The 12,133-nt window shown below is 35.9% G+C and overlaps 1 protein-coding gene across 3 annotated transcripts in view; it reads right to left on the reverse strand.

Moving 5' to 3' along the window:
• Nucleotides 1–681: 681 nt before the first annotated feature.
• LOC106881564 (cilia- and flagella-associated protein 70) overlaps nucleotides 682–12,133 on the reverse strand; it is a 50,446-nt gene continuing 38,994 nt past the window's right edge. For all 3 annotated transcript variants that reach the window (XM_014932026.3, XM_014932018.3, XM_089350454.1), the window contains 6 exons: nucleotides 10,643–10,788; nucleotides 7,421–7,573; nucleotides 5,635–5,796; nucleotides 2,821–2,910; nucleotides 1,799–1,948; nucleotides 682–1,023 (listed from right to left, as the gene is read on the reverse strand). In XM_014932026.3, the coding sequence (XP_014787512.1) occupies nucleotides 910–1,023; nucleotides 1,799–1,948; nucleotides 2,821–2,910; nucleotides 5,635–5,796; nucleotides 7,421–7,573; nucleotides 10,643–10,788 (815 nt within the window). In that variant the 3' untranslated portion in view covers nucleotides 682–909. The remainder of the gene's footprint in view (nucleotides 1,024–1,798; nucleotides 1,949–2,820; nucleotides 2,911–5,634; nucleotides 5,797–7,420; nucleotides 7,574–10,642; nucleotides 10,789–12,133) is intronic.

Below are 12,133 nucleotides of genomic sequence, written 5' to 3' on the forward strand. Positions count from 1 at the left end.
ACGTCCCCCGTGACTTAGCGGTTCGGCAAAAGAGACCGATAGAATAAGTCCTGGGGTCGATTTGCTCGACTAAAGGCGGTGCTCCAGCATGGCCACAGTCAAATGACTGAAACAAGTAAAAGAGTAAAAAGAGTAAAATTAGATACGTAGTATATAGTTCCTGCTACTCACTTTATACATATCCAGTATGACCACCTCATTCTAATCACTGTGAATAGTGTTCTGTTTTCTCTTTAGTTAAATTGACCTTTAGGCCTCTTAAATGAAGAGGTGTAAAGAAAATATTTCTCCACTTCTTGATTAATTGAGCTATGAGAACCTTAACATTTGCTTTTAGGAGTTTCATTAAACAGACATTCTTGATCACCTTTGTTATGGCTAGAAGAACTACAATAAGCAATCTATACACTAGATTCCTCAGTGGATTTGTTGCTAACTCTCACTCTACAGATCATTCATGTATATGGTTTGCAACACTTTCACAGGCTGTTTTGCTATCCTAGTTTTCCCTGATAAGGGCCTATGCTCCTTTATCTAAGAGCTTCTCCAAGTCAGCAAATAATAGTTTGATAGATATCAATGGTTTTGTCCTTGGCTAAGAAATTCTCAAAGAATAATAAAATAAGTTCCAAAACACACATAAATGGGGTTCCTCTCAAGAAGTTTGATTGGCTATTTCAGTTTCTTTTGTGAAATAAATTTTATTACCAGAAAACAAAGTATTTTGAGATATTTTTTGTTCATATTAAAATTCATTTTAATTATTGTTATATATGATGATAATTAAAGTGAATTAATATATTCCCATAGGAAAATATAAGTATTAATGCAAACAATTCATAAAAGTTTATCTTTTTGTAAGTTAACAGACACAGCCTATTTCTTCAGTTCTGGTAACTACATTCACATTTATTCTCCCTTTGATAGAATATTTTCTTTTGAGTGAAAAGATGTATTTCCAATCTCTGTAGTTTCTTGTAAGTGAAGTATTTCTTGCAAGATTTCTTTATCATTTAACCCAAGCTGAAATGGAACAGAACCATTTTTTAATTAATAGTCATGTTAAAAGAGATCAAATATTACATTAAGGACACAAACAGTTCTCGAAACTTTGAATATATTAAATATTTGGTCCACCTGACTGGCTCCCATGCTGGTGGCACATAAAAAGCACTATCTAAATGTGATTGATCTCAGGGCCGCCTGACTGGCTCCCATGCCAGTGGTATGTAAAAAACACCCTCTACACTGAACAACACCACGGAGGAATCGACATAAGCTTAAATAATAAACCATGATAGGTGAACTGCAATATGGCAAGGGATTACTGTATGTCTCAACAAATCACTTTGTATCCTATATGTGAAGTTAAGCCTATATTACTGCTTTAACTCTTTAGCATTCAGGTTACTCTGTGAAATTCACATTGTTTTGAATTAACCACGCATTAACATATAGCTTTGAGATTTCAATGATGTAATTGTATATTTTTAGAATGACATTGTAGGGTAGGTAAGAGAGGCCAGATATAGCCAATTTGAGCATAAAGCAAGAAGAATATTTAGACCAAATATGGCTGGTTTAAATGCTAAAGGCTTAATTCCTCCAAAAACTTTTTTTTCCTGAATATGCACTGCTGAAATTTAGGTGTTTTTAATATGTGCATTTGTCTTTTATGCCCTCAAATATGGCTTATAAAAATATTGTGAAAAGGGATCTCACAATAGTATTTCAAAGTGTAAATCAATACTTAGAATATTTTCCAAAATATTCTAGAGAAGATTTGAATGTAACTTACTTTTATAGAATACTTGAAACTTTGCTCAGCTTCATATATACGCTTATGTTTAAGGCAAACAAGAGCTAGATAGGCCCAAATTTCAGGATCCATGTTATTCAGAATATTGGCTTCACATAAAGCAGACTCCGCTTCATACAACATGTCCATCTAGGAAATAGATTACATAAAATAACTTTTGCATTTATGTTGCCACTGTTTGATGAAGATATGTCACAAACAACAATAAAGACAAGACCAAAATTATGATAGTTACTAAGTTGGAAGGTGAAGACTCATCAGATGTGGGAACCTTTACTATGGCAACATCATTACATAAGTTAAAGAAACAAATGCACCTTTTCCAGGCAAGAATTAAAATAAAAAAAAGCGAACCCTACAGGAACTCTAAAGAGATTTCCCATAATTCCAAGCTCCAGATATTCATCATGAATGTAAAATTGATATTCTTCTGTATATATCAAAAACGTGGAGGCACATGGCTTAGTGGTTAGAGTGTCAGCACCATAATTGTAAGATTGTGGTTTCGATTCCTGGACCGGGCGGCGCGTTGTGTTCTTGAGCAAAACACTTCATTTCACGTTGCTCCAGTCCACACAGCCGGCAAAAATGAGTAACGCTGCGATGGACTGGCATTCCATCCAGCTGGGGAACACATACGCCACTGAAACCGGGAAACTGGGCCCATGAGCCTGGCTAGGCTTTAAAAGGGCACATTTATTTTTTTAATATATCAGAAACATCAAAGATATTAAGCAAGGTTTCATTAATGGATGCCAGCAGACAATCCTAAAAATTATGTGGATATATTTTCTTATTAAAAATGTTGCTAGTGTATAAAAATATACATTGTCAGGCCTGAAATTTACAAATATAACAATGATAAAGTCATATATACTGAAAAACATCTCTGCTTTTGGAAAAGATTATCAATGATTTACAGTTTATACTAATTAATAAGAGGACTTTAAACTAAGCTCTCTAAACTGTATCATTTTCAAAAACAAATAAAAGATACTCACTCGATAACAAGCTATTGCAACTCCCAGCCATGTGACAGAAGATGGGCTACCTTTACATGCCATGAGAAATATATCCCGAGCTTCTGGAAACTAATTTAAAACAGACAATTTATTACACCATAATGTTTAAAACTGGAATGACATTTTCATAATATTAAAGAAAACTCTTCAGTTGCTTCTAACAAGGTATTGTGCTTAATTTTTCTTTGTCATGTCATGAAAAAAATCTGTCTGCAACAGTGAATACAATTAGTAACTGTGATGGCAATGAAAATCTTCCTCTAAATATTTGTGAAATGAAAATATCATTTTCTCTTCCGGTGCTGTAAGATAATTTATCTATACTGAACCAAAGAATGAATTCGCTTTTAGCAACAGCTCATTAACCATAAGTTGACAATTAACATAGACTCTCTAAAGTCATCACCCTCTGTGACTTCAAGGTCTACAACTCTATTTGGGTCTCACACACCTTTCATACTGATGCTACTGGTGCAAATGCTGAATCTTTACATCATTCTAAACATTTTATGTTATTTAATATCATCATCCACTTGTATCCTGACACACAGGTAACACTAACACCCTAGATTTTGTTCTTACTTCCAAACCAAATCCTTACTAAACTATTGCTGTCCCTATCCCTATTAGATTGTCCAGTTACTACCTAATTAAAACTACCCAACAAACCATAATGCCCAATACCTGCCCATCTCTTGGACCCTATGGAACTACCAATTTACATTGATTATCCCTGGCAAGAAATATGCTACAACACCTGTACACACGCAATATGTCTACCAACTGGGTAGTGGGGGTGGTGAGTGTACCTTTCAAGACTACAACCCCAAAATTAAAAGATTCTTTTGTATACTGCAAGGTCAATAATCTCTTCTACCTTCAAAATTGTAACCAATCTTCCTAATCCCTTGCCTGGAGAATCTCCACCAACTTTGCAGAAACTTCCTTAACCAAGATGGCCCTCTTAGCAGCACTTCTGCAGAGGAAAATGCATCATTTGCTGTCTATTTTGCTTCCAACTCCACAAAACACACACGACTCCTCCAAAACTTGATATTTGGCACTGTACTTTGAAACTTTCTTGCTCTTCTCTACCAGCCCTACCACCAGGCACACATACAGATTGAATTTTAGGCTTTGCTATCACTAAAGATCTCTCACAGTGAAAGAGTATCTTTAACATAGTTCAGACTACATCTCAAAGACTGTTCCTTCTCTTCATAGCCAGAAAATACTTCACCCTCCAATAATTACTGATACTCTACAAACTAAGATGAGAGTCAAAATGAAATGTTGCTCCCACATATGAGATGCTGCTGCTACTGCACACAGACATCCTAGACTGCATCTAGAGAAGTGCCACTCAACTGATTGGAATAAAATTACTACCAGACATGCTCCAGCCTCTGACCCACAGACATGCTGTTTCTTTTCTCTACTTTTTCTACCATTACTACAATGAACATCTGCCCCATGGAGTTTGGTGGTCTTGTTTCGTTTCCAACTTACCTCTCCATGTTTCATCACCCATGTTGTGTCCAACCCCCCACCAGAACATCAGCCCTCCCACAAATGTCTTTTCTGCAGGTGTCAACTTGCAGCAGTTTAAGCCAAACATTAACAGCATCAGATACACTAGTCATGGAGAGTCTATAAAGGCCATGGCTACTAACCCTTCTTCCAACAAGTAAAAAGCAATAACAGTAAACAGTACTATTAGCCCTAACAATATCTTTTTCATTACTCTCAAACATTACGCTTCAGAGCTAACCCCTATCCTTGCCAAACTCTTCAATTGTTCTCTACATACAGAGCATCTATCCTGATCTTTGGAAACATGTCCCATTCTAAAAGTCAGCCTTTTTGACCCTGAGAATGAATGGCTTATTCCTTTCCTTTTTAATATGTCAAAGGTGAAGGAAACAATTGTTAACAACCATCTCTATAACATCCAGTCTCTCATCCTTCTTAATGATCACCAGTATAGCATTTATAGAGTTAGATCAACTGGGAACCTACATTCATATGTCATTTCTTTGCCCTTGAGAAATTCAATGAAAACTATGTCATTGGTTATGACACTGGCAAAACATTTGACTATATCTAGCAAGAACGTTCTTCTAGCTGAGCTGTCCATTTATGGAGTAGAAGGTTCCTTTCAGAGATGTAACAGAGGTTGTTACAGAAGAAGCAGACAGAGAAAAACAGGCATTTGTAAAATGGCTGTAATGTATTTGTGAGCAAGTATTGATCAAGCAATCAAATGGCTTTCTTTTGGATGCAGTCTGGAATCTTGTTATTTGTTTTAACTCTAATCAGTTTAATTAGGCTCATCTCTAATCCAAAAGTTATTGCTCTTTTTTTTCAGCTATAGTATATGTAGAACTACTTTATCCAATGCATCCTCCCTGTTTAAGTCAATAGGATGTTATTTGAGGGATGTTTGGTTACTATTTTTAACAGGCCAAACAGTTATCTAGATGTTTCGTCATTGGCTCAAGTCTAGACTGTTTGTGCAAAGTAAACCAATATGGTTATACATGAACTTTGGAGAGGGTCAGTATCTAGTAAGGGCTGAAATATTTTCTAGTCCTAAATAAGAAGGCAAGTCTTTTGGATATAGTTTTAGGTAATGATTTGTAATGGTCACCACAATTCATAGGATTTTACATAATAATTTTAGAAATTAAATAATTATTAATGAATTGTCACTGAATCCAAGAACAATTACAGATTGTTTAAATGACTTGCAGTAAAGATTTAAAAAATGTAAAAAAAAAGGGCAAACATTACCTTCTTGTCTTGCAGATAGATCGATCCTAGACGCAAAAACACAGAGTGAATATCCTGGGTATCATTTACAAATGCTAAAGTACGTTCATAATGATTTTGGGATTTGGAAACGTCCCCTGTTAAATACTTCACATGACCTAATAGTGCCCAAGTTTCGGGGTACTCCAAAATAAAATAGAAAAGAAAAAAAATGATAACTCAACCAGCGTGTAAAAAATAATACTCGATAGAAGTATTAGCAACTAAAATATTAAGTGCTATCACTGTTAAGTGCTGATGCCACGTAAAAAGCACCCAGTACACTTTGTAAAGTGTTGGCATTAGGAAGAGCAACAAGCTACAGAAACCATGCCAAAGCAAACAATTAGGGCCTGGTGAAACTCTGCAACTGACCAGCTCTTGTCAACCCATTCCAGCATGGAAAATAGAAATTAAATGATGAATTCAGGTCCCTATTTCATGTAATTGAAATAACAATTTTTGACAAATATATTGCAGCTTCCAGATTGAAGATATGTAAGTAATGAAGTCAGTGTACTTTGGACAAAAAAGAAAACTTTGGAAGAGAGTAAGGTAATACAAAATATTTCGTTATAGGCAAGAGAAGCAGTGTAAAATTATAATAGCCATCTCTGTATCATTCTTAATGTAAACACATCTTTGAAAGCAAATATACTGCAATATTTGTCCAGAGATAACATCCATTATGGACCTAACGAGGCCAATTTGCATCTGGCTTTCTTATTAGCTGCTGCTGGATAATTTTCCTTTACCTCCAACATACATACATTCCTACATACATACACACATACACAGAAAGAAAAACAAAAAAAAATATAAGCAATTTCTCAGTATGAATTCGCTTTGAGTTTATCTGTAGCTTTACTGCAGTCAGTGCACATCAATTATTTGCACATGATGTTTTATTACATTAAATGATATACAGAATAAGTATGGTTGTATGGTTTGTAGCAATCTAGTTCTGGGTTCAATCTCACAGCATGGCGCCTTGGGAAAGTGTATTCTACCATAGCCTTGATCGACTAAAACTGTATGAGTGAAAAATGGCAGACTGAAACTGCATGGAAGCCCATTGTATCTTTCTCTCTCCCTCTACCTACCAACCTACCTCCCCACCCATCCAAGCCCACTATTTTACCTACCTACCTACTTGTGTGTGTATGCATGTATGTGTGTGTGTATATGTGTGTGTGCATGTGCGCACACACGTGTGGATGGCCAGACAAAAATTGGTGCACTGATCAAAAATCCCTTGTGGGATGTAGTCAGTGCTTCTCAAACTATCTGATGTGACGTACCAGCAGTTTTTTTTTTTTTTCTGTGTGCCAGGGACTGATAATGTTTCTTAGTAATATTAATTTATATCAGAAACAATATATAAAATGAATATAATAAAAGCTGACAATTTTTTTTATCCTATGTTTATCTTTTCAACAAATAATACAATATTACATAAGCATTTTATAATGTATTTTACTTTTCTGGAAACCCGCCGCATACCGGCACCAATCTACGGACCACCACTCTGAGTAGCACTGGTCTAAGTCACTGGTCTAAGTCACATCCCATTCAGCCCTTACAACATTGATAAAAACAAGTACCAAAGTACTAAGTGAGGGTGTGGAGTCAGGCAATGTAAGTGACAAAAGTTCTTGAAGACTATCTTAACATGTTTGCAGTAGACTAAAACAAGTAAAAGATTAAAGGAATACACAAATTACATAAGGAAATCTGAAAAATAGGAATATTAAAAAAAGACACTCACCTCTTGACTGATCATAAGAGCCTCATTCAGATAATTTTCAGCTTCAGTGAACTCTTTTTTGAAGATACTCATTTTAGCAAGACACCAGAAATACTGAATGGAAGGTTTTTCAGATGACTGGAGGAGTTCATGAGCCAAAGCTCGTTCTGCAAGCTAGGAGTACAACACAACAAATGTTAATTTACTTTTTGCCTTCCCTTCTTTTTCTTTTCTCAACCTTTTTGATACCGACCCACTTGAAACAACCCCTAGTTGTGAGATAAAATCTTTTCTGTTTTAAAATTATCTAAATCAGGGGTCACCAAACTTTGTCGACCATTGACCCCCTTTAGTCACTTCTCCTTCCACATTGAAGACCCCTCCTCATTTAAAATATCTTAATACCCTTAAGGCAGCAAGCTGGCAGAACTGTTAGCATGCCGGGCGAAATGCTTATCGGTATTTCGTCTAGCTTTACGTTCTGAGTTCAAATTCCGCTGAGGTCAACTTTGCCTTTCATCCTTTCGGGGTCGATAAATTAAGTACCAATTACGCACTGGGGTCGATGTAATCGACTTAATCCCTTTGTCTGTCCTTGTTTGTCCCCTCTATGTTTAGCCCCTTGTGGGCAATAGAGAAATAAAGTACCCTACCATGCCGTACCATATCTTAAATGCGTACTGGGTACTGATGCTGGCAATTAAAATGTTAGCTAAAATATACATATACAACAAATTAAGAAATTCTATTGAAGCTGACACACTTTTTACATTTAAAACTACGTGTACAATTATACAGTATTAGACTTTCAATTTTTATGAAATTGTTTCCATGGTTAAAAAATGTGAAAAACGCATCATATTGCTGGAATATCTTTTATTGAAATTGACAACATCAATGTGAGGGATGAGCATGGCGCTGACTAAGTATTTCAAGCAGTTCATCTGATGAGCTGGTCTTTTGCATGCCAACCCTCATTCGACCCCTTGGCTATCATCGACCACTGTAATTCCTCACCGACCCCTAGGGGGTCCCTCGGACCCCCTTTGGTGACCCCTGATCTAAATTAAAACTGTCATCAAAATTTCATGTTAACTAGCTGACCCCATAGAAATTGGCTCAGGCTTTGGCTCCCTGCAGTCCCTTGTCATGTGCGGATGCTGACACCTAAAACACTAGTCCTTAAATGGTCACGGCTGCTCCACTGAGACTCTTATCACCTTGTTATTCATCAATTACAGCTTGACACTAGGCTTCTGTAGCTGCCGCCACCACTGCATTCCATCCAGTGTTTCATGTCAACAAACAGACTTGAGAATAATGAGTTTGCTCATGGATATCTTGCTGCCCAACAACTGTTGCAGCCACACCAATATCTCATTAGGGAAACCATTCACAAAATCAGTTGCATCACCTTTTCCAGGCTTTCCTCTATAAATTAAAACCTTCCATTAAAATCTCACATTAACAAGTGCACTCCATGGATATTCCATGGTTTAATTAGAAACAACCACCAAATATTAAAGAGCAATATAGCATTTCAACTGCTTAATTTATGAGTTATATATATATATATATATATATATATATATATATATCTGTAAAAGGAGTAAAGACCCCCTTCGGTCATGTATGACCATGGGATTGTACCTAAAAAGTTCCCCTCTGAGGCAGAAGTCTGGGCAAGGTTGTTTGTGAAAGACCAGCAGTCACCCATGCATACTGGCCTCCCCTCTTCATGCCACTGATGTTGTCCAAGGGAAAGGCAAAGGGGCCGATACAGCTTGGCACCTGTGACATCGCAACTCATTTCTACAGCTGAGTGAACTGGAGCAATGTGATATAAAGTGTTTTGCTCAAAAATACAACACACAGACCCTGGTCCAGGAATTGAACTCACGATTGTAACCACTGATATACAGTACTTAATCACACATATACAATGCAACAAAACAAGTCAACTAATTGAACAAATGCTGAAATGGAATATTTTACTTATTTATAACTTGAGGATAAACAATATTTTTTGTAAAAGTCTCCTTTTACTTCCCAAACATACAAATGCTAATGGTAAGTGCATATATACTCATACCATCTAATCTGCCACACACACACATATACAAACACACAGCTAACTGTTGTGTGTATGTCTAAGTGCATAAATGTGTGTGCACCAATAGCATTCATTAGTGTGTGAGTGTGTGTATGTATGCAAATGCTAGTAGCATTCATTTGAATCTCTCTCACTCCTTTTCTCTCTCTCTCTCTCTCCTTTTCTCTCCCTCTCTCCTTTTCTCTCTCTCTCTCTCTGTCCTTTTCTCTCTCCCTCTCTCTCTCTCTCTCTCTCTCTCTCACTGTTGCACACCTTCTTTTAATTCTTTTAGCATCTCCTTTCCAGTGTGACAGATTATTTACACGACAGGAATTTACTGTTAATACTTTGTATTATACTAATATAATTCACAGATAGATTGTTTCAAAGAAGGCATAGCCTGTAACATCCTGCCTCAATGCCATCTGTCACATACACTTTTATGGACATGTCTTCTGCCTCTCACCAGATTCTCCTGCCAGAACCTTACAGTGCAGCAGCTGCAGGTTAGAAGAGGTCCCATGTCAGGCCCCCGCACCAGATGGCTGGACATGATTAAGGAAGATCTCCAGAAGCTCAACATCATCCTGGTGGGTGCAGAGGGACCTGGTTGGCTCTATGTACAATGATGCTGCTGGGACCACTAACTTGGGATGATCCCAGCCCCATTGAGCAAGAGCATGAGCAGAACAGAGCAGAGCAGCAGAGCAGCAGAGCAGGGCAGTAGAGGTCACAGCAGAGCAGTACACTGCTCAATGTGATCACAGAACGCTGAGAGCACAAGTTCTGCTGGGCTGAGCATGTCACAAGATTCAAAAACAGGTGGATGCGTGCAGTTGCCAAGTGGTATCCAACAGATTGGCGTCTTCGAAAGCTTCTGTAACAATGGGAAGATGATTTAGTTAAATGATTTGGGTCAACATGGAAATGAAGGGCACAATGAAAAGAGAATTGTGACTAGTGGTGTGTAATAACATCTGATAGTCAGGTTGATAAATGTGATTTGAAACAAAGGTGGCAGAGTATCTCAACAGAGATATGGTAACAAAAAGTTTAAAGAAATTTATCATAGTTATATATAGATAATATAATGAGACAAAGAGAACAAAAAAAAAGAAAAAAAGAAAAAGTCAGAAAAAATGTTTAATTACTCTGAAAACTTTAAATTTAATCAACCATTCTGCTGTGATCATGTATATACTGAATTCAGGTTCTGGTTCATGTGATGGAAGGTATTCTTCTTCTATTTGACTCAGGTTTGACATATCAGACTTGATTCTGATATCAGGTCGAATTCCTAAAGAAATTTATTAAATACAAAATATTCTTTTGAAATAATCATTGATAAAATATGTGAAAGATATTACAAAGGAGATAATCTTTTCTTATTAATATTTGGTAGAATTACAAATTTGAACTTGAAATTAAGGAACAAGGAAAAAAAAAGATGCATAGAATACACATATTGTTTTTATACATTTTGTTTTTGCTTACTTATTATGAAGGTCTTAAGATTTTGAACTGGTGAGTGTGTTAATTAATAAGGCATTAAAACAATGACTCATTACAGACACAATAAAATATGGTTCAACACATGAATTCAAACAAAGAATCTTGCAAACCAAATACAAAAACGAAATTAAAATTTCTAGTAATTGGTAATCATGATACTATTTCATTCTTTTTAGAAATCCTCAGCACGACATAGCCAAATGTATATAAATTTTATGATGTGAATAGTTTGTCTTCTAAGGAGAAACAAAACATTTACAAATATTATTCAAAATGTTAGGTTTAAAAAAGCCACATTAAAAACCAAAATATATCAATGTAAAATAAATAAACTAAAACAGAAACAAATATGCCTGTTAAAAGTTGGTCTGAGAATTAGACAAATTAAAAGGGTGATATTGTTTTGTCAGCAATTAAATTGGGGGAAAAAAAAAAAAAAACATATCTTTATTCAACTATCAAACAAAAGATGAGAAACAAGGAATTTACTGGAATCTATTTCTAACTTAACTAAGTTATAAAAATGATATAAGTAATAATGGTAATGCTGAAAATCTCCATAATGGTAATACTAGGAACAACAACGATGATAGGAAATATCAACAGCATTAATGATAATCATGATAACAATAAAGGAGAAATTAGAAATAGGAGAAAGACTTAGAAAATTACTATTTTTAAATCTCACAACAAGAGATATTCAGCAACAGAGTAAAGATTGTTTGCCAACATAACATGGCAGTCCTGCTTTAGGACAAATCTTGCTGTAATTTAGCCCCAGGAGACATCGTCTCCAGCTGGCTAGACAACATGATCTGTGTCCTTATAGTTTCGAACAAGGGAATCTAGCACCTCCACTCAGCTCAAAACAATATCTGTCTAAATTACAGCAACATTTGTCCTAAACCAGGACTGCCATGTTATGTTGGCAAACAATCTTTACCCCAGGAGAAAGATTTGTTGCCAGAAAATAGTGTGGTAAAGAAGCATAATTCTAAGGACAGAAACATTTGTTCTCTGGAAAATGAATACATTTGTAAGAATGTGATAAACAAATGTACAGTTAAAATGAGACTATGCAATATGTTAATTATATCATCATCCCAATGTACTACAGTTGTGATGATGTG

Source organism: Octopus bimaculoides, chromosome 4 (assembly GCF_046866305.1).
Source record: "Octopus bimaculoides isolate indiv1 chromosome 4, ASM4686630v1, whole genome shotgun sequence".
Classification (NCBI taxonomy): Eukaryota; Metazoa; Mollusca; class Cephalopoda; order Octopoda; family Octopodidae; genus Octopus; species Octopus bimaculoides.